The sequence below is a fragment of the Pygocentrus nattereri genome, chromosome 2 (genome assembly GCF_015220715.1).
Source record: "Pygocentrus nattereri isolate fPygNat1 chromosome 2, fPygNat1.pri, whole genome shotgun sequence".
In the NCBI taxonomy this organism is placed as follows: Eukaryota; Metazoa; Chordata; class Actinopteri; order Characiformes; family Serrasalmidae; genus Pygocentrus; species Pygocentrus nattereri.
Window position 1 is genome coordinate 32,833,878 of NC_051212.1, and position 23,045 is coordinate 32,856,922.

Genomic DNA, 23,045 nt, shown 5'->3' on the forward strand with positions numbered 1-23,045 from the left:
GTATCCAAACTAATGATCAACTAAAACAATAAAATCTAAAAAGAGATGTACTAAAGGGGAGTAAAAAATTAAAATAATAATCTGCCAAGAACCAATTAAAAGGACATATAAATAAAAATAAAACAACTATTGAATAAATGTTTACTAAAAGCAACTAATAACTAAAATGATCGCAGGCCGAGAGGAAGTGGTCAGAGGTTAAATTTGTAATGAATATCCAATAAATTCCAAGTCACTGGAACATGTGTACATGATATATAAGATGACATATAACTGCTTTATGAAAAACAAAGGCCAGTGTTTCCCACCACAGTGCCAGAAACTCACTGTGTCACCAGTGATCAATCTGCCAGAGTTTAAAAGAGGCGATGAAACACAGTGGTAAACATGCCCCTGTTCCAAATGGGCATATATTTTACAAAAAACAACTGAATGTATCAGTTTCAACATTTGATTTGGTGTCTTTGTACTATTTTCACTGAAATACAGGGCTTACATGATTTGCACAAAATTGCATTGTATTTTTATTTATATTCTGCACAGCGTCCCAAATTTTTTGGAAATGGGGTTGAAGCATTAATGATCCATTCAGTGATATTACCCATGTTATCCATGCCATGAAGAAATTCAGAGATATAATCACAAGAACGCTCAAACAAACTATAATTGTTGCAGCCAAGTGTATATCTGTTTTATTTTATGTTGACCAGCAGCCCTTAATTCATGTGGTACATCCGCAGTTTGCTGATTGTAACTGAGTTTCATACAATGGATAGAGATTAGATTAAGCTGAGAAGTTAGCTTTGATTCTAATGTTCTGCTCCCCTGGATGGTCTGCATCATATAACTCCCAGTCTGCAGACAAGACCTGCTCTGGCCCTCAAGTTAACACTGTACTATGCCCAGAAACACTGCTGACTTCTCTAGGCTAACTCAACTGAAATGGACTGATGCGCAGTCAAAATGTGTATTGTTGTCTAATGAGACAACCTTTCACATTGTTTATGGAAATAATGGACTTTGTGTTCTCTGATCCAAAGAAGTAAAGGGCAGTCCATATCGCTACCAGTATAAAGCCAGCACCTGTCACAGTATGTGAGTATATAAGTTTCTGGCTAACACGCACGCCTTTTCAGGGACATCCATGCTTATTTTAACATAAAAAGAACCATTCCTCACTTGTTACATCAGCATGGCTGAATGATCAGAGAAAGCAGGTGCTAGACCTGCCTACCTGTCTCCTATTGAAAAAGTGTGGTGCATTATGAAGTGTAAAATATGACAATGAAGGCCCCATATAGTTGCGCAGCTGAAGAATTCTACTTTCAAAACTGGATCACTTGTTGTCCCCAAACACTGGTCCCCAAATGGTGATGGTCTAAAACAGTAGTATTTGTGTTACAGGGTTCATGTTTGGAATAAGCATATATTTACAAAAATATATATGCTTATTTGTATTGCAATATTATTGACATGTGAAGTAAGTTTATATAAGTTGTGTGTACATGTTTTATTTGTTAAATGCATTTAAATGGATTTTTTCCAGTATTACTCAATAAGCAGCACTTGATTGTTAAATTGTAATATGTAATTTTAATATGAAATACTTAAACAAAAAAAGTACACTTGCATTTTTTGACAAGGGGAGGTACAGTGATTTATAATATTAATGATTTTCTACATGAATCTGTGACAAATGAACACTGCTTACAGTGTAGTTATGATGACAGTAGATTTCCAGGTTTGATTGTAACTCTGATGTTGTTTCTACTGATGGGTCTTTACCTGTGCATACACAGGCTGATCACTGCTGTTCTTTGTTCTGCTTCTTCTTGAGGAGGAAGACTGAGCAAAGCTTAGAGCTGCATAGTTCAAGACGTCGGTGTCTTCAGCCTGACAGATCACACAAACAAACATGCTAGGAACAACATAACATTTCAGAATGTGTAATAAATTAAGCTTTAAAATGTTTAGTTAGAATGACACATATGCATTAAAGGCAATTATAATAAAGAAATTCAGCTGTATCACACGGTATACTTTATAGATATTGTATGGACCATTATACCAAATTAGTTCTTACTGAAGTCCCACAACAAATAAATAAATAAGAGATACATTTTTTTTCATGAGTTTAATTTTTCATGTCACTGCTGAAAAACAAAGAGTGTTCCAAGCTGTGTTTGCTAGTCCAATATTGAATAGCAATTTTGAATTTGTCAAACTAGCCAAAATTGTTACTATTAAAACAGTCACTATTGCAAATAGTTTCTTAGGCATTTTTACTAAATTGGCAGTGACAAAATGTAATGTTCCATTATTTAAAAAAACAAACAATTACTATAGTGTCATTCAAGCAAAGGGATTTTAGTCTGAATTTTAAATGAGTTAAAATTCCAAAATGTGCCTGACAAGGAATATTTAAAGAATTGCTAATCATTTGTTTAAGTTAGAAATAAGAACTTTTTTTGTAGCTGAAGTTAGAAAAAACTATAGAAGAAAAAATATAGAGTGGAATACTGACCTGATTTGCTCGAAATGTGTGACCTTCAGCAGCAGCTACAATAAATGAAAGGGAAATCATTAAAACATTACAGTAATGTGGATCAATCAATGCCAACTAACTAACTAGGTTCAGTCACATCTTGAATTTCCATGATAAATTCAAGCAAAAACTATTAAATTCTGTCAAAAATTCCAAATTTTTAAAATGAATTAATTTTCACATTTTTAAAGGTTGGACCCCTGAGGCTATATTGATATAGAAAAGATTAAGTATCTTAAAAGTTGAGTAACTGCTGGCTTAATGACTCAAATGAGCTGAAATATAGCTGGGTATAAAAACATTAAAGATAATATTTTGCTTTACAGAAGTTAGCTAAGATTCATTGAGCAAACTGCAGGTGATGCTGAGGATTTATACAGTGTTTATATATGCTCTTCAAAAAAGATAGTCCTTCAAGGGTTCTTTAGTAAATGGAATGGTTCAATTTAGAACTATGAGTTACATATAGAACCATTTAATGCTTAAATGGTTCTTCACATGGTGAAATGGTTCTTTGATGGGGAATGTGTTGTATGTTTCTATACAGAACTTTTTTGAAATTGGTTCTATATAGCAGTAAAATAGGTTGACGTTATAACAATAGCAGTTTTTAAGTTCTTAATAGATTCAATCATTAAGATGCCTTCTACAGTAATATGGAAGTAGTTTATAATTTTAAAAATCCATAACTAAAAATGAATTTGAGCATGGCTTTTTCAATTTTGCATGGTTGCATATTTTTTCAAGCAAAGCAGGATGTGATCAGACACGCCTTAGATGGATATGTGTGCAATGGCCCACGTACAACATGCTGAAATGAGCTAAATATATCCAATTAAAATATGAACTGAACATCATATCACAGTTTCACATGTGTAAAACATACCTTTATGATGAGTGTTGTGTAATTTTCGGCATAGAAATAAAATCACAGCCATGGAGATGATATTTGAAGCCGCTAAAACAATAATGGTTGGGTCTAAAACACTGTTCTCTGTAATAATGAAGAAAGCAATTTCATTATTATTATTTAATCAAAATGTTGATGAGTCATGCAAAATTATAAAGTGATTAAATGCATTAAAGTTAAATGATTAAAGTCATCAGCAAAAGTTTGAACAACCCCTTCAAATGACATATTTTATTGATTTTCGCTGTGAAATAAGTTCTCTCAGAGAACAAACTTAACATTTCAATTTATTTGCTAAGTTTGGTATATTGTAAAATATCAAAGGTACCATCATTTTTTATATAGGCCAAATTTTATGTATACATATTTGTCCAACATAATAAATTCTGCAACTAAAGAATAATTGTAGATTGTATGTACTTATTTTCACTGAGAAAATCAAAAGCACATGGAATTTAACCAGAGGTGCCCAAACATTTGCATTCAGCCATTTATTTTTACTTCACTTTATCTACAACATGATTTCTGCTTCATCTTTAACACTACTAACTGCATGATATGTTAAAGACTCTTAATATGCTACCAAATGTTACTGTTGAAAGTTGCCAAATGCAATTTAAAAATATTCTTTCAAGCACTACTATGGAAAAACCCCTTTTGTTATCAAAATTGTCAATAAATGACTGAAAGAATTTTTTTTTCAAATGATAGGTAACTGTGTAGAACAATTTAAATTTGTTTTTCTACTTTCTTTTGTTTACCAACTAAAAATTCTTAGAATCGTATCTCCAACTAACCTATTAGGTGCCTATTAGGACTATTTGGAAACTTTTATGTTCAAGATTGTAAGTTCTGATACTATTTGATGGGACTGAAAAGAGTAGATCTTACCTGTAAAGCCCAGTTTAGTTCCGTCTCCAATGATGATCTCTCCACACATGAGCACAGCACAGTAGTAAGTTCCAGCATCAGAGAGACTGAGGTTTCTCTTGGGGAGTTTGTAGACGCAGCTCTGTGTAGGAGAATCAGTCTCAGAGCTTTTCTTACACTCATCACTCCTGTTTCCATGAGTGTAAATGATTCCTGGATGGGATTCTCCTGATCCATGTCTGAACCAGTACACACTGTGATCTCCTGCAGACGCATCTGTGAGTATTGAACACTGCAAAGTTGTATCTCCTCCCAGTTCAACAGGATCTGATACAGGAGGCTGGAGAACAGAAAATCTGCCTAAAAAGGGAAAAAGATTGTGATTTTTGAGTAGGAATTTCAAGATGTTTCAGTCTATTATTTAAGGGTTTTGCAGTGTAGGAAGCTGCGGGCAGCTTTGAAATTGATGGGAATAAACAAACCTATAGCACAGAAAATGTAGACTCATAAATGTAATGATGTAAGAGACTAGGACATACCTTTAAGGACTAAAACTGTGCAAGCTCCTAATCCAAGGTTTGAATAATCCACAACTGCACAGTAGTATGTTGCTGAATCTGATGGTTCTGCGTCTAAGATATTCAGAATAAAACTGCTGCGTTCTCTTATTGCTCTATAGCGGCCGTTCTTATTAAAGCCATTATGAAAGGCTACAGGTGTAGAGCGAAAAGCAGTAGCAATAAGAAGGGGCTTTTCTCCTGGAGTCTCTTTGAACCAGGCAGCCGCTGATGCATCAATGGATGAAAACGAACAAGTCAGATTAATTTTATCCCCAAGATGAATGAACTTCAGCCTTTCTAGAGAGATAATGTCTTCATTTACTGTGGCCCCTTAAAAAAAGAAAAGAAATCTAATGAAAACTCACCAAAACTCTAATCAAATACTAAACTAATGTTGAAAAACAAAAAGAAAATCTAAACCGTACCTAATGGTGTTGAAAGCAAAGCAATTACATACAATGGAATCATTGCTGAACTCTTCAGATAATGTATCCTGGAAAAAAAAAGTATTCAGAGCCAATAATGTATCCTGCTACACTGTGTAAACACAAGAAGCATGTTATCAGAATTAGGTTTATTTCATAAGCTCACTTACTGTTTTTGAAGGAGCCTTCTGAGATAATATGCAGCCATCCCCCTCGACTTAAAACTTCTACAAGACCAGCTTTATAATACTGACAGCTGACAGCTCATAGGCTCCCAAAACAGGAAGGTGAATTGAGCCCCAACCACTCACGTCAATGGGGCGACAATGTATCTGCTGCACCATTTAAGGTGGAACAGGAAATGAAGCTAGCTAGCTACCGAGATATCAGCATACTACTAGGGTTTTTTGTGTGCTTGTCCATAATACATTGAAACCATAACACATTGAAATACCATTAAACTAAGATAATGCAATGATTATCATCATTTTAACAGAGAAAATATTCACATTTGTGGTTTCTTTGGTCGCTTGAGCAGCCATCTTGCTGTTTTTCTTTTTTTTCTTAACACTTTGTTTTGATTGTGCCTTTGAAAAACCTCTGTTTGGAGGGCCGTGTAGCCCTAACACTTTGTCCTACATCTATCTCATCAATAATCGGGACACCCTATCCCTAGATGTGAACATGTAAAATGGTGGGATAAGGGCTAAGTGGTAGGGGCAATGGGGTGAAATGGGATTGGGCTTTATTATACCTTTAGTGTGTGCACATGATAGCAGCACATAAAAATGATATGCAATATTGGTCCACCAGACATCCTTGCAAAAAACAAGAACAGTTTAACCCTTTAAATGGCCAGGGCCCACCAGCAAGCCCAAAGTTTTACTACACACTTCTATAACCTAAGAGTTGCTCATCCAGTTTACTTTAAAGTCACTGTAGTTACTGAGTAATAATGAACCTTTGTATGTATTAAGCCTGGGAGCTTAAGGGTTTCATTTTTACACAAACCTTGAACTTCAAAAAAAAAAAGAAAACTTCTTTTAAACAGCAACTTTGAAGCTTCTTTTTTCTTCCCAGCATCTTTTCTAGATGTTGTTTTGGGTACTTCAGACATTGACTTTTGTGATGAGGTTGTATGTATGGTTTCCTACTGAAGATTCTAGTAAGATGGTACTCCTAAGAGTAAGCACAAAGTTCGAAGGATCAGAAAATCAAGATCAGAAAAATGATCATTAATAATGATGATTCTTGATCTACCTAATGAGTGAATTAAGGCCTAATGAGTTATTTGTATTCTGAGACTTCAGAAAAGGAAGAGGACCTTGAAAAGCTTGGCCAAACTTTGGATCACTACTCAATTAAACTATTTGATTCTTTCAATTAAACTATTTGAATCATTCAAGGTAAATGAAACTGTGTTGAGACAAAAACAGCAAGCATTTATACAAAGCTAGATGTTACAGTTGGACCCTATTAGAAAAACAAGATTATTCATACCTGGGAAGCAGATAAATAAAAGGTATTTTTATAACTTTTGGACACTATGAATATTTAGTGATACCCTATGGGCTCAACCATGCTCCATTCTCTTTAAAATCCTTTATCTGTGGTGCTGTCTGATTCGATCCACCAGTTAATTAATGCTCACATCGCTTTACAGTCAGCCTGGAAGAGCACATCAGCCATGTGAGGGCAGTATTGACCAGTTTATTAGAACACATTGTTTGTCTGTCCAGGCATTCAGGCAGTGCTAGACTAGCCAGTCTTTAGGAATTACAAAGGTTCTTGGGATTTGCCAATTTTTTCTTTTTGCTTCTCAAAAGTGTTTTCCAGCTTCTCCTGGTCAGTAAGGGGACATTTGCTAGATTAAACTGGGGTTTATTCAGCCCTGACTTGTCTAATCCTGGTTGAGTGAAGTCTGTTGCAGTTGAACTGGACTCCTACAAGGTTTGAGTAGGGGCTGTACTTTTCCAGTAGAAGGGTGATCCAGCAAATATGCGCTCTGTTGCTTTTTATGATAAGATAAAGTATAAACCTACAGGTTGCTATCCTTTGGTGCAACCTCACAACATCTACTGTGTCTGAAAGACACAAGGCCTTTATAGGCCTGTATATACTCTGCTCCAGTGCTACGTCAGCCTGATTTTAAAATAGTAATTTAATGGAAAGCAATGCTTTTATCAATATCTGGATGCAGAAGCTATGTTGGAAATTGCCAAATGTGAGCATTACATCTTGACTGGATGATGATCCAGTCACTACAGTCTGATCACAGAGATCAGATGTTAATGCAGGACCTTTGATCCAGTAGAACAAAGACCATGAATTCAGAGAAGCTTCTGTGTTCAGCCCAAGGCAATGTGTAAGTGACAAGCCTCCCATGTTATTTCTCATTAGCTCCATAGCAAATTAATAACCTGGATGCAAGCCTTTTTGGCCAGTGGGCATCCTGGCATTCTCCATACTCAAAACCAACTATTAGGCGTTGGGCATATTCCATGAACACTGATGCACAAAATCATGTCAGATGCTGAACTATGTGTGCTCATACCAAAGTGCTAGGGCCGACTGCCAAACAGAACCACTCCATATTCTATAATATACTTAGAATCTGAAGGTAACAAGCACACAATTCAATATCATTATTTTTTTGAGAATATAAAGTTATTCAGAAAGAATACCAATTTACAATGGAAATGTGGAATTTCTTTGCTGGCCAGTCAATGGTGGTCAGAACAGTCTGCATGAAAAACAGAAGACAGCATCTTTACTGACTAAATATTTGAACCCATAAGAACCCAGACCCAGTTTACCTTAAATAAAAATTATGAGGGATATAGAACAATTGGACCACAAAGAACACATTTCTGAATTGCTTTTTGAAATTGTACCTGCTACTGTCAAAATTCTGTAATGTTACTTATATGTTACTTGGGGCATTTATGGTGAATATATGCTGTGTTTAAAAATAAATCTGCTTGAGTTTATTTTTGCTAATAATACAGATTTGGCTTTTTATTTGCATTTCTACAATGTTGCTGGCTAAGCCTAACAACAAATTCTTTTTTTTTTAGATTTGTTTTACAACAATGTACAAAATAAATAAGACCACCTCATATTGAAGGTATTCACAACAAGCAACTATAGCTGCAGAAAATTTGAAAATGACTTATGCAGTGAATTTTAGAAAAAGAGTACATAGTGCACAAAATGTTCGGAAGAATTAAATTGGTGAGAAAAGTTAAAGAGGATATATATAACTTAGGAGTTATTTTATCTGGTAATTTGGTCAAAGCCAAATAGTAATGCTTAAAACAGTTCCTCACAGGCCAGTGTTCAACCTGGTCGGTGTGAACATCATCTGGAACTTCAATACGAGTTCTCTTGGGTTGTGCTGGTGCTGGAGGTATGGTGATAAGGGATGGGTGACCTCTTTATGAATGCACAAGAATCAGACTAGTGGCAACCTCTGCTTGGAAGCTCCTTTGTTTCAGTGGATTTTGTATACTAAGTTTTGACTTTTTTTGTCTTACTGAAACGTGGGTTAGACCAGATGAATATTTAGCTTTAAATGAAGCCATGCCTGTAGGCTATAATTATGCACATAGGCCGAGACTATTAGGCAAGGGAGGTGGAGTTTGTGTAATATACCAAAATACTCTCGATATCAGTCAGAAACAATGCAACACTTTTACTTCCTTTGAAGTCCTTTCTATTCATGCTACAAATCCGGTCACAAAAAAGAAGGCGTTCTCATTATTTAACATTTACAGGCCACCAGGGTCATACTCCGAATTTATAAAAGAATTTAGTGACTTCGCTGCAAACCTGGCTGTGTGCAACGATAAAGTAATAATTGTAGGGGATTTTAATATTCACTTTGAGAAGGTAGACGACCCATTAAAAAGGGCATTTACCTCAATCCTAGACTCTGTTGGTTTTACCCAAAATGTAACAGGGCCTACACACTACTGTATACAGGGCCTACACACTACTGTATACGTTAGATACGTTAGATTTAGTTTTGACACTAGGTCTTAACATAGACAAGCTTAATATCCTACCGCAAACCACAGCGATTTCCGACCATTACTTAATTTCATATGAGCTACGACTTAGCCATAATATATATACGTCCCCTCGTTATTCAACAAAGCGCACAATAAAACCTTCTACCGCCCTACAATTTATAGAAAATCTCCCAGAGTTATCAACCCCAGTCTCCACTCCATCAGATCCAATGGAACTAGATTTACTAACCGATTATTTAGAAAATACCTTACGATCCACTTTAGAAAATGTGGCCCCACTTAAAATAAAAAGAATAAGGCAGAAAAAGTTCACCCCGTGGTACAACAATAAAACCCGGACCTTAAAACAAACAGCTCGGAAATTAGAGCGGAAATGGCGTCAAACCAAACTAGAAGTGTTCCACACTGCCTGGAAGGACGGCCTTATAGAGTATAGAAATGCTCTCACTGAAGCTCGCTCAGCATATCTGGCCTTGCTGATCGAGAACAATAAATATAATCCTAGAGTTCTGTTTAATGTGATTTCCCAAATCACACAAAATCAGGCAGGTACTGAACCAGAAATTCCAGCAACTCTCACTAGTGAGGTTTTTATGGACTTCTTTAATAATAAAATTGAAAATATTAGAAACAAATTCAACTCACAGTATCAAATTCAAATCCAGCTTGGCTGTCATCTGACTTGGCTGATATAGAACAAAACTCAGCTGTAGAAAAGAGTCTGGAAACTTTTTACCCACTCCCACAGCTGGAGCTAGAGAAGATTATCTCTTCTGCAAATTGCACAACCTGCATACTCGATGCAATTCCATCAAAATTACTCAAAGAAGTACTGCCAGTTATTATAAACCCTATTTCAAACTCGTCCCTTAGTCTGGGCCATGTTCCCAAAGCTTTTAAACTAGCAGTTATTAAACCTCTGATCAAGAAACCAAATCTTGATGTCACCGTTTTGTCTAATTACAGGCCTGTTTCTAACTTACCGTTTATATCTAAGATCTTAGAAAAAGCTGTGGCCCACCAACTTAGTTCATATCTACATAAGAACCATATATATGAAAAATTCCAATCTGGATTCAGGCCACACCACAGCACTGAGACGGCTCTAGTTAAGATAACTAATGATCTTCTTCTTGCCTCTGATCAAGGCTACATATCTCTCTTAGTGCTACTTGACCTTAGCGCGGCTTTTGATACAATAGACCACAATATTCTCTTAGAAAGGTTAGAAAACATGGTTGGAGTCACAGGGACGGCCCTATCATGGTTCAGATCTTAGCTATCAGAAGTAGTTATCAGTTTGTTAGGGTAAACAATTTATCTTCCAATTATTCAAAAGTGAGATTTGGAGTTCCGCAGGGGTCTATATTAGGACCATTACTATTTACACTATACACGTTACCGTTAGGCATAGTTATAAGTAACCATGGCGTAAACTTTCATTGTTATGCAGACGATACTCAACTGTACATATCAGCCAAACCTGATGACCAATACAGGTTAAAGAAAATGGAGGACTGTGTAAAAGACGTGAAAGCATGGATGTCAGGCAACTTCCTCCTATTAAACAGTAACAAAACAGAGGTTCTCCTTCTGGGTCCAAAATTAGCAAGAAGTAAATTACCAGATTTAATCTTAAATCTCGCCGACTTTCCAGCCACACCTGGCTCAGCAGCAAAAAATCTTGGCGTTATAATAGATTCAGATTTATCAATCGATCAACACATAGGCAGCATCACTAGGACAGCTTTTCTACATCTTCACAACATTGCCAAGATCAGAAATGCCCTGTCCCTGCGTGATGGAGAAACACTAGTACACGCTTTTATTACTTCAAGGCTAGACTACTGTAACGCGCTACTGTCAGGATGCACGAGCAGGAGTTTAAACAAACTCCAACTAGACCAAAACACCGCAGCCAGGGTCCTCACTAAAACTAGAAAATTTGAGCATATTAGTCCAGTGCTATCATCACTTCATTGGCTGCCTATTAAATTCCGTATTGATTATAAAATCCTTTTATTGACTTATAAAGCCCTACATGGGCTTGCTCCTGAATACCTGCAAGACCTTATTTCTCATTATGAGCCATCACGACCACTCAGATCACAGAGTGCTGGCTTATTAATAGTCCCCAGAATTCAGAAGGTTTCAGCTGGGGGAAGAGCTTTTTCTTATAAAGCCCCCAAACTCTGGAATGATCTTCCAGAAACTGTTCGGGACTCAGACACAGTCTCAATCTTTAAGACTAGGCTGAAAACCCACTTGTTCAGTTTAGCTTTTGGTAGCTAATGTTCCCCCTTAGATAAAGGCAGCAGATCCAGGGGTCCATGGACACAGGGAATTATAGTAAACTGAGACGCTGGTGCTGTCGTCCCGCTGCTCACATGCGGTCACTCAGGTTTGTGGACGGTGGAGCGGAGGGATGCCAGACTGTTTCAGAGTGCTCCCATGTCTGTGTGTCCTTCTGGTTCTCTCCTTTTAGTTAAGCTGTCATAGTCAGATCTGCCTGAGTCATTAGCCACACTCTGTAATGTTTACATTCCCTGTTTATGTACAAACGGATAGAACAAAACTAATTCCATTTACCTGCTTTCTTTCTGAGTACACAATCACCCATATGTCCGGCTGGACACTGAAGGACGACTGACTGCTGAGCCCTCCTGCTACCCACTTCAGACCAGCTGCCCAGTGCCCCAGTTGCCACCACCTGCCTTGGACGAGCTGCCCACCCTACGCTGATGTTCTCATGGACTCCTAGTTATTCCTAATACCAACATTACTGCTAGTAGTATAATCACTTGTAGGTAGTTTGACCAGAGGAGGATGGGTCCCCCCTGGTGAGCCTGGTTCCTTCCAAGGTTTCTTCCTCAGTTCTGAGGGAGTTTTTTTTTGCCACTGTTGCCCCTGGCTTGCCCACCAGGGGGTTTCTGTACATTCTTACAGTCCTGTTGAAACTTTGTCTTTTCCGAAATTCTGTAAAGCTGCTTTGTGACAACATCCGTTGTAAAAAGCGCTATACAAATAAATTTGATTTGATTTGATTTGCCTCTCCTTGGATCACCACCTTATCGTGGTGGAGGGGTTTGCGTGCTTGAATGATCTTAGGAGCTATGTTGTCTGGAGCAAAAGCTCCTGGTAGGGTCTCCCATGGCAAACTGGTCCTAGGTGACAGGCCAGACAAAGTGTGATCCATAATAACCCCTATGAAGACACAAAAGCAGGACTTGTGTACCCTGCCCGGAACAGGGTTACCGGGGCCCCACCCTGGAGCCAGGCCTGGGGGAGGGGCTCGCCAGCGAGCGTCTGGTGGCTGGGCATTTACTCATGGTGCCCGGCCGGGCCCAGCCCGAAGGAGTTACATGAGTCCCCCCTCCCATCGACCCACCACCAATGGGAGGGGCAGTAGTAGGGGTTCGGTGCGTTGTGGACCCTCACCTATGGTCATGAGCTTTGGGTAATGACCGAAAGAATAAGATCGCGAATACAATCGGCCGAAATGAGTTTCCTCCGCAGGGTGTCTGGACTCTCCCTTAGAGATAGGGTGAGAAGTTCAGTCATCCGGGAGGGACTCGGAGTAGAGCCGCTGCTTCTTCACGCCGAGAGGAGCCAGCTGAGGTGGTTCGGGCATCTGGTTAGGATGCCTCCTGGACGCCTCCCTCGGGAGGTGTCACAGGCGAGTCCACCTGGGAGGAGACCCCGGGGAAGACCCAGGACACGCTGGCGCGACTATATCGCCCAGCTGGCCTGGGAGCGCTTCGGAATCCCCCTTGGAGAGCTGGTGGAAGTGGCTGGGGAAAGGGAGGTCTGGGCTTCATTGCTTAGGATGCAGCCCCCGCGACCCGAACCCCGGAGAAGCGGAAGATAATGGATGGATGGATGGATGGATGGATGGATGGATGGATGGATGGATGGATGGATGGATGGATGGATGATTTGATTTGAGTAGTCTACAGTAATGGTGGTAGATCAACCGTGCTATAATAAGGCCTGAGATGATGATTTGCTAGAACAGGTAGACATGCCACCTCCATGACCTCATGTGGTCTTTGTACCTTGCAACACATGCATCGAAGGGGTCCGTTCTGAACTGAACCATTTTTGGCATTGTGAATTTTCTGAAGTACTCCAGTAGAGTATGGCGTACAGTATGGAGCACTGTCTGGAGATGCCACACTTTGTCCTTTGAATGTGCAATTAGGAATATCAAATGGTTTCTTTCTCCAAAAAAAATATTTTTTTTCCTCGAATGGTTCTATTTTTCTGTTAGGACTTCATGTTTCGCTGAGGTACACCATCTAAATCATTTGATTCACTGCTGTCAATCATTAGATCCAGTTGATTCATTACTCTCCATGTCTTTATTTCTGGGAGTGTAATCAGGGTATTCAGGGTCTTCATCTGAGCCATCTTCACATCCCTATAACTCACTGTCATCTTCATTGATGATTGTGGCATGCGCCCGCCCCCCGGGCCCCGATTATGATGGCTGAAGGGTGGGCCCCAACACACAGCGGCAATGCACCTTGGCGAGGATGCCAGGGAGAGAGCTGCGAGGGTGGAGGGGCGGAGCACAAAGCCCGAGCTCCTCTGACATGTGGGAGTGATGGCAGGAGGTGGAGGACAACGCTAGTGCCAGCTACGAGAGGCACGGGAGGAAGGAGTCCTGCCAGCTGGGGGCGATAATGAGGAGGCGGAGCAGCGAGCTCTTGTTCCCTCTCAGCTCATTTTAAAGGCGCTCAGCTGGCTCTCATTAAGGGCAGCGTGAGCACCAGAGCTGAGAGGGAACGAGAGCTCGCTGTTCCGCCTCTTTGTTGTCGCCCCCAGCTGGCAGCTCGAACGTAGCGGCCTCGCTGCGTAACAGGGGACGGAGTCTGGGCGGTGGGGCTCGGGACTCGATCCTCCCTCTGGTGCCTCCCATAGCCAGCACCAGCGTCGTCCTCCTCCTCCCGCCATCAATCCCGTGACTGACGTCCATCGGGGGAGCTCGGGCTCTGCGCTCCGCTCCCTCCGCACTCACGGCTCTCACCCTGGCGTCCTCACCGAGGTGCGTTGCCGTTGTGTGTTCAGGCCCCGCCTTTTAATTAGCCAATTTAATTAGGTCTTGTGGCCCTCATCGTCGGGCCCGGGGGGCGGGCACATGCCACAATGATCTTGAGTGTATACTGAAGACTATGTCAGTTCTTGGTATTTATATCACAAGTAAATATTATTCCATTGAAATCGGGTTAACACAGGACATTAGAAATTTTGCTCACTTGTTTTTTTTATTTTTTTACTTTTTTTTTTTTTTTTTTTTTTTTTTTAGCATCTCAGCTACAGCCAAGGTGTCATTTCAGTACTGATATGCAAAAAATGTTTCATATTACATTTTATTACTAATTCAATTAATTTGACTTTTTTATGCTTACATTTGTTTTAGTATGCTTTGAATTGAACAACAAAACACATACTGATACAAAATAATAAAATAAGTCACATTAATTGAGCAGATAATTAAGTGTTTTCTTGTTATGACAAAGAGGTTACATGGTGTCAAAATCCCGATGTAACGTATTTGTCACAACACAATTACGTAAATTTTATCCTAGTAATAGGGTCGGAATGGGTTATATGTAATATAGGAAATAAAGCATTAAAATTGTTAAATGGGTTGGAACACACTTTTAGAAGCAAACAACACACTTTTAAACTTAAGTGGTTTGGTCTCATGCACTATCCAAGCACACTGCCATTTTGTTAATGAGGTCACATGAACACAAACTGTCATATGACTGCATGCAGGAAGGTCAGTATGTCACTTAGGGACATCATGAGGATAAAGTGAAGGATAACGCTGTATAAGTAACTTGCCTGTTAAAGTGTTTGTGACACATTCAGTATATCATCTTGGGTCCTTAAATGTTGTCAATCTGTTGTGCTTTTCTTCTTACTTTGCTCCCTGTCCCTGTACTCTCTGTCTGCTCTCTCACCATGAGGTTTATTTATCTTTTATTGAATTATTTAGTCATTTAATTCAAATGATTTCACACACATGTAGCTGCTCATTTTGCAGGATTGTTATTTAGCTTGCACCTATTGAAACTGAAAAGCGTTGAAAGGAAAGATGATGGGTCACTAAGGAAAATGTTTGTGGTGAGTTCTCTTAGTTAAAATGTTTGCGTTGTGTTGTGACTTTTTTCCCCCTTGATTACGGTGGGGCACTAAACAAATTGGGTCTAGGCAAGCCTCTGTCCCTCTGTGTTTCAATTTGATCAGCAACCTTCAACACTCTTTATATTTGGGAGTGTGGACCAATTTATCCATCAGCTAATAAATGGGGCAGTTTCTCTTCCTCTGGACCATGTGTGCCAGTGTTGTGTTTCCGGTAAATAGCAGCTTAAAAACAGAAATGGCTCACAGAAGTATATGGCTACCTCCATATTCTTTGGGGAGTCTCTGCTAAAAGTTACCAAATATAAAAATAATGTCTGTATGTAAGATAATGACTGAGGTGTTACAGTCACAGTACTTAAAAATTAACCCGGAGCCGGGGCCCACAAGCAGGCCCAATTTTTTATTACACACTTCTATAGCCTAAGAATAGCTCATCTTGCCTGAGATAAGGATTTATATATCATTTGGAACAGTATTATAAAGTGAAAAACATGGCAGTGAGAATTCTCAGTACTCAGTATACTGTAATGACTGATTTGCATACAAATAAAGTATTAATAAAGACAACTGTTCAAGAGTAAATATGTGGCTTATTAAAAATTACTTCCTTTTTTGTATGTGTACAATTACAAGTAATTACTGTTAATAAATAATGAAACCTTTCTGAGTTGTACCATTGGAAAGAATAAGTACAACCAAAACAAAAGGTGAAAGGAGTCCTGCAACTAATTACAGTATGTTGGGCAAGTGTACATTATTTACACATCTTTCTGTGTAACATACATAGTTGCACTGGGCTGCTCGTTAGCTTACCTCAGCTAACTAACATGTACATGCAATACAACACATAACAGCAGCTTTAAGTTTATTTGATGAAAAGGAAGTAAAATGAACAGTCTGAACACATCATAACTGTAGTGTTGTTGGAGTGTGGCCGTCAGTTTCAACTGAAACTTTTTCATTTCAATCTTGGTTTTATCAAAGTAGTTAGCAAACTGCAATGTATGTTTGAACTGTAACAGTTATTACAAGTTGAAATAGTGAAGTAAAATACTTAATTTGAGATTAGCACTAAATACTTAAAATGCCCTAATAATTAAACCATATTACCTACTGAGTAATTAACCATTGTTCTTTTGTAGTTAATGGTATCTCAGAGATATCGGTACAGTTTGGTGATGTCCCTGCTCTAACTTATCGAATAAACCTAGCAGGTGTCAATTTTCCCCATCGCTGACTTAAATGAACATTGGAAGAATAAGGTAAACACTGTAGATGTTATCATCATTTGGAATTTTGCTGTGCAGGAATTTGTGACCAATTAGAACAAATTTATTGTACGACAAGGAGGCAACCCAGTAATTTGTATCTGATTAAATAATTGAGTAATTAATCAATATTAGAATGTAATTCATCTTAAACTTTTGATAGAATACTCCATGAATTTAAATCTAGTGTTTAATCAAATTTATTCATAGTAACTTAGCAGCATCATTTGTGATCATTTGTTAGAGTTTTCAAATGAAAGCCATCAGGAATAGTGAAACCATCAGTAAGCATAAGAACATCATCTAAACACCAAGAAATGGCACTTTCTGACATTTTCAGACTACTTCTGATGGTATGTGAACCATCTTGCAAGGACAGCAAATTATAATACAACATTCATTACTGTACATGCAAAAAAAAAATCATTATATACTTATGACAACAATGCAAAGTTGGATGAAGCAAAGCACCATTTTCACACGTGAAAAATAACACATACACAGTTATAAGAATTTATAGTAATTATAATCCTATACAGTCATATTTCATTGTTGTCCAAAAGCAAAACAGAACTAAAAATCCTTATTTTTGTTAGATTTTTATTTTTCTTCATTATTTGAGTACATGAGCTGATTATGTGGTCCTATGTGAACATTTCTTGTTGAATTAAGAATAGAAATCCTCTGGAAACACTTGAAATAAACTCCTTTTTACATTAACTTACAGTAAAAATGTAGAACATGTTTGCTTTCTCCTGAGCACAGCTTACAGAAAAGTTATCATAAGAGTAGATTTCCAGGTTTGACTGTAACTCTGACGTTGTTTCTACTGATGGGTCTTTACCTGTGCGTACACAGGCTGATCACTGCTGCTCATTATTCTGCTTCTTCTTGAAGAGGAAGACTGAGCAAAGCTTAGAGCTGCATAGTTCAAGACTCCAGTTTCTTCAGCCTGACAGACCAACACAACTAGCAGTTATACAAAGCAAGTGAACAATGCAACATATGAAAATGCAATAAACCAGGCTTCAATATTTAAGATAGATGTGCACTATTGGTAATGTAAAACTTTAGACCACTCATATTGGCTTTAGAAAGAAAACAGGAATAATATTTTTAGTCATCAATAATTACCTGATTTACTTGAGTAGCAGCATCTTCAAATGACAATAAAGCAAACATATTACATTAATGTACAACACACAATGTGAGCAATATGAAATGAACATTCATATCTCAACCTCATGTACCTTTATGATGACGGATGTATAATTTTCTGCACAGAAATAAAACCATTATTATGGTTATGATGTTTGATGCTGCTAAAACCAAAATGGCTGGGTCCAACACATTGTTCTCTATAAAAATCAAGAATCAGGAAATCAGATTTTATCACTGAATAAATTTCTGATTAATGTTTTTTTTTAAAACAAAGAACAAATAAAACAAAGAAAATCAAAATAATTGGCTAATTAAAAATGATATCCTCATAATCTTGATTTTCAATTTATCTAGAAGCTTGCAGAAAATAGCTACATGACTGCATGTCAATAGAGCTTCTGAACACTACTACACAATAGTAGTGGGAAAAAAATAATATTTGCATCATATACCTTGCTCTTACCTACAAAGTCCAGTTTAGTTCCATTCCCAAAGATGATCTCTCCACACATGAGCACAGCACAGTAGTAAGTTCCAGCATCAGAGAGGCTGAGGTTTCTCTTGGGGAGTTTGTAGACGCAGCTCTGTGTAGGAGAATCAGTCTCAGAGCTTTTCTTACACTCACCACTCCTGTTTCCATGAGTGTAAATGATTCCTGGATGAGATTCTCCTGATCCATGTCTGAACCAGTACACACTGTGATCTCCTGCAGACGCATCTGTGAGTATTGAACACTGCAAAGTTGTATCTCCTCCCAGTTCAACAGGGTCTGATACAGGAGGCTGGAGAACAGCAGAGAGACTTGAAGATGAACCTAAAGAGATGAAAATGTTGTTTTGTTATCATTGAAAAAGATCTAGATAGGAATATCAACTTTACACTTTGTACTTATGTTTCAAAATTGATGGAATTTTATGAAAACAGACAGAAGTAGACTAACACCTACCTTCAAGGACTAAAACTGTACATCCTAATAATGCAATATCTGTATAATATGCAATAGAACAGTAATATGTGGCTGAATCAGATGTTGTTGCATTTGAGATACTCAGAGTAAAACTGCTTTGTTCTCTCAATGTATTAAATCTGCCGCTCTTGTCAAAATCATTGTGATATTCTGGAGCAGAGCCAAAAGCAGAAGCAATTAGAAGAGGCTTTTCTCCTGGAGTCTGTTTGAACCAGGCAATCACTGATGCATCAAAATATGAAAAAGAACATGTCAGACTAATATTATCCCTGTCCTGAAGGACCTTCAGCCCATCTAAACATGCAATGTCTATTTGTGAGGTGCCACCTAAAAAAAAAAATACAGAATGCTGTGCATTAGACAATTTAGTAATCCATGTTTTCCAAGCTACACAATATGAATAAAAAAGAATGAAAAACACTTACACAGTACCTAAAGCTGTCGAGACAGTCATATAAAATGGAATCATTGCCAAACACTTCAAGCAAAAGCTCTCCTAGACAACAATCTAAAGAGGAGGACAAAAACATTTGGTTATGCTATGAAAGCACAACAAACAACAAACATGTATATGTCCATATATAATCATCTGATATTAGAATGATGTTTATTCTATTGGTTCACTTACAGTTTTTGAAGAATGGGAGTAATCTTTTGAGATGAAGGTGACACATGCATACTGTACATAAAACTACTACAAAAGCAGTTTTATAATTCTGTGCTAAAAGCTGATTGGCTCCCATAACAGGAAGCTGAATTGTGCTATAACCACTCAGAGCAGTGGTTTAGAGCTCAGCATTCTAACCAATACTGTTGGATTGAAAACCTTTATCCTCACCAAATATACGTCTCAAGATTTGAACATTTCTCTTACACATCTCTGCTAACTAGTAATATATGAAAAATGTACAATATAAATGTAAATTTAAAGAAGAGAAAATTTTAGGTAAACATTAAACACAATGTGGTGGCAGTTTAGTTTCTCAATAATCCGTCAATAATCAATTTGGAGTGAGCATTTTATACAGATAGACAGATACACAGTGCAAAGACAAATTGCAGAAAGTAACATCAAATTGCATATTTAACATACTGTAGTGTGTAAGTTGTCAGATATTGTAGTGAATGTGAAAAAACATTAACATGTATGTTTAAAACATTAACATGTGCAAAAACACAGCAGTGTGTAGTATGCACCTTATTGCTGGTATGGAAAATTTTTATTATTTTTTGTTGTGAGAGACTTACAGAGATTGCAAGGTAGCATGCTTCATTGTGTAGTCAGATGGCACTTGGCAGAACAGATCCCCAAATGCGCCTCCTAGAGCACCTTTGAGGAATTAACCTATGCCTTATGTGTATTTTGCCATGAGGAGTAGGCAGAATTTTTCAAAATGGCCTCCAATTTCGCTGCCCTCTTCTTATGTGTCACAGCCTTAGTAGGCCTTGTGATAATGCTAGCTTTCCAGATCATTGAGGCACTTGGCCTCTCATGCAGTAAAAAAATTTCATCATCATCACTGTCGTTAACCGCTTAGTCCAGATAGGGTCGCAGTAGCAGTTGGGAGAGCAGAGAATCCCAGATGACTCTGTCCCCTGCAACTTCCTCCAGCTCCAGCTAAGACCATAGACTCAGATTTGGAGGTGTCAATTCGCATACCAACCGCTTCACACTCAGCTGCAAACCGCTCCAGTGAGTGATGGAGGCTTCTATGTGATCCAGCCAAAAGAACAAAATTGTCTGCAAATAGCAGATACGCCACAGTCTGGCCTCCACACATAATGCCCTCCTGACCCCGGCTTCGCCTTCACACTCTGTCCATGAATATCACAAACAGGAGTGGAGACTCCATGTCCTCTACCTTCTCCGGGACATGAGAAAAGCTCTCCCGGAGGTGGGAGTTACAATCATTCCCAACAGCGGCCTCTGACAGTCATTCCCAGCACACCTTCACTATTCACTAGGGCCTACCAGGTCTGATCATCATTCTTCCCTGCCACCTGATCCAACTCAACGCTAGATGGTGATCTTCCCAATCACGCCTCTCCAGGTCTCCCAGTCATTTCCAACATGAGCATTGAAGTCTCCTAGTAAGATTATGGAATCTGTAGGCAGGACCCTTTCCAGAACCCTGCCCACTCGCTCCAAGAAGGCTGAATACTCTGACCTGTTGTTTAGTGCATAAGCACATTTTTAATTTGCATCAAGGAGACCCTCTCATCCACTAGGACAAACTTCAACTGCACGGTCACCAGCCAAGGACTCATGAGTATCCCCACACCCGCCCAGCACCTCTCACCCTGTGCAACCCCTGAGTAGGAGAGGGATCAATCCCTATACAAGGGATTTGATTCCAAAGCCAACACTGTGGGTGGAGGTGAGCCCAACTATATCTAGTTGGTACATCTCAACCTCACGCACAAGTTCCGGCTCCTTACCCCCAGTGAGGTTACATTCCACATACCAAGAGCCAGTTTCTGCCACAGGGGCCTAGGCCACCAAGGGCCCCCCTGCAATCGCCCACTGCCTATATGGCACTTCACCGCTCCACCCATGCTGGACCTTGCGGGTGGTGGGCCCACATCGTCTCCCCATGTTGCCTTTTTGGGCTGAGTCTGGCCAGGTTACATTTACTGCCCAGCCACCAGGAGCTCGCTGAGGGACGCTAACCCCAGGCTTGGCTCCAGGGGTACAGTGGTGCATGAAAGTTTGTGAACCCTTCAGAATTTTCTATATTTTTGCATAAATATGACCTAAAACAGCTTTAGATTTTCACACAAGTCCTAAAGGCAGATCAAGAGAACCCAATTAAACAAATGACACAAAAGTATTGTACTTGGTCATTTGTTTATTGAGGAAAATGATCCAATATTACATATTTATGAGTGGCAAAAGTATGTGAACCTTTGCTTTCAGTATCTGGTGTGACCCCCCTGTGCAGCCATAACTGCAACTAAATGTTTCTGGTAACTGTTGATCAGTCTGCAAACTGGCTTGGAGGAATTTTAGCCCATTCCTCTGTACAGAACAGCTTCACCGCTGGATGTTGGTGGGTTTCCTCACATTAACTGCTCGCTTCAGGTCCTTCCACAACATTCGATGGGATTAAGGTCAGGACTTTGACTTGGCCATTCCAAAACATTAACTTTATTCTTCTTTAACCATTCTTTGGTAGAACGACTTGTGTGCTTAGGGTTGTTGTCTTGCTGCATGACCCACCTTCTCTTGAGATGCAGTTTGTGGACAGATGTCCTGACATTTCCCTTTAGAATTCTCTGATATAATTCAGAATTCATTGTTCGATCAATGATGGCAAGCAGTCCTGACCCAGATGCAGCAAAACTGGCCCAAGCCATGATACTACCACCACCATGTTTCACAGATGGGATAAGATTCTTATGCAGGAATGCAGTGTTTTCCTTTCTCCAAACATAACGCTTTTCCTTTAAACCAAAAAGTTCTAAATATTCTATTTTGGTCTCATCTGTCCATGAAACATTCTTCCAGTAGCCTTCTGGTTTGTCCATCTTCAGCAAACTGCAGACGAGCAGCAATGTTCTTTTTGGAGAGCAGTGGCTTTCTCCCTGCCATGCACACCATTGCTGTTCAGTGTTCTCCTGATGGTGGACTCATGAACATTAATATTAGCCAATGTGAGAGAGGCCTTCAGTTGCTTAGAAGTTACCCTGGGGTCCTTTGTGACCTTGCCAATTATTACACGCCTTGTTCTTGGAGTGATCTTTGTTGGTCGACCACTCCTGGGGAGGGAAACAATGATCTTGAGTTTCCTCCATTTGTACACAATCTGTCTGACTGTGGATTGATGGAGTCCAAACTCTTATTTGTAAAGTATTGCCAGTTCCTCAGTGTCTGCCTTACCAAGCTTTGTTTAGTCCCTTGTCTTTTATTTATTTATTTGGTGTGTGTGTGTGTGTTTTGAACTGTTGCCTGCTCTTTGGACTAATTTTTGCTCTTGTCATATTGGATACTTTTGCCTGTTTTTTTGCTGACTGCTTTTTGGCTTTTGACCTCCTTTTCTGTCCTCGACCTTGCTCCTTGGATTTTCCCTGTTTTATTTGACCACCTTTAACCTGCAGATTTATCCTTCTCATGTTCCTGTTACATACCATTGATTGAAAACACGTGAC

The 23,045-nt window shown here is 39.0% G+C and overlaps 2 protein-coding genes across 2 annotated transcripts; both read right to left on the minus strand.

Annotated features, from left to right (window-relative positions):
• Window positions 1–1,634: 1,634 nt before the first annotated feature.
• Window positions 1,635–5,510, minus strand: LOC108440847. The gene is made up of 7 exons (XM_037545216.1): window positions 5,481–5,510; window positions 5,311–5,378; window positions 4,865–5,215; window positions 4,347–4,685; window positions 3,432–3,539; window positions 2,525–2,559; window positions 1,635–1,893 (listed from the first exon to the last, which is right to left on the minus strand). Exons 2-7 carry the CDS (start codon window positions 5,351–5,353, stop codon window positions 1,768–1,770), a joined length of 1,002 nt encoding a protein of 333 aa, XP_037401113.1. The 5' UTR covers window positions 5,354–5,378; window positions 5,481–5,510; the 3' UTR covers window positions 1,635–1,767.
• Window positions 5,511–17,351: 11,841 nt separating this feature from the next.
• Window positions 17,352–19,568, minus strand: LOC119264812. The gene is made up of 7 exons (XM_037543813.1): window positions 19,525–19,568; window positions 19,329–19,404; window positions 18,876–19,223; window positions 18,393–18,743; window positions 18,019–18,126; window positions 17,903–17,925; window positions 17,352–17,720 (listed from the first exon to the last, which is right to left on the minus strand). Exons 2-7 carry the CDS (start codon window positions 19,363–19,365, stop codon window positions 17,595–17,597), a joined length of 993 nt encoding a protein of 330 aa, XP_037399710.1. The 5' UTR covers window positions 19,366–19,404; window positions 19,525–19,568; the 3' UTR covers window positions 17,352–17,594.
• Window positions 19,569–23,045: the final 3,477 nt, after the last annotated feature.

Excerpts from the sequence above, each read along its gene's own strand:
- LOC108440847 (XM_037545216.1), bottom strand. The coding sequence starts at position 5,353 with ATGATTCCATTGTATGTAATTGCTTTGCTTTCAACACCATTAG. Across the intron at positions 5,216-5,310 it reads TTTGCTTTCAACACCATTAG|GGGCCACAGTAAATGAAGAC; the intron begins GTACGGTTTAGA and ends TCTTTTTTTAAG. Across the intron at positions 1,894-2,524 it reads ACACATTTCGAGCAAATCAG|GCTGAAGACACCGACGTCTT; the intron begins GTCAGTATTCCA and ends GTGATCTGTCAG.
- LOC119264812 (XM_037543813.1), bottom strand. The coding sequence starts at position 19,365 with ATGATTCCATTTTATATGACTGTCTCGACAGCTTTAG. Across the intron at positions 19,224-19,328 it reads GACTGTCTCGACAGCTTTAG|GTGGCACCTCACAAATAGAC; the intron begins GTACTGTGTAAG and ends TTTTTTTTTTAG. Across the intron at positions 17,926-18,018 it reads ATACATCCGTCATCATAAAG|ATGCTGCTACTCAAGTAAAT; the intron begins GTACATGAGGTT and ends TGTCATTTGAAG.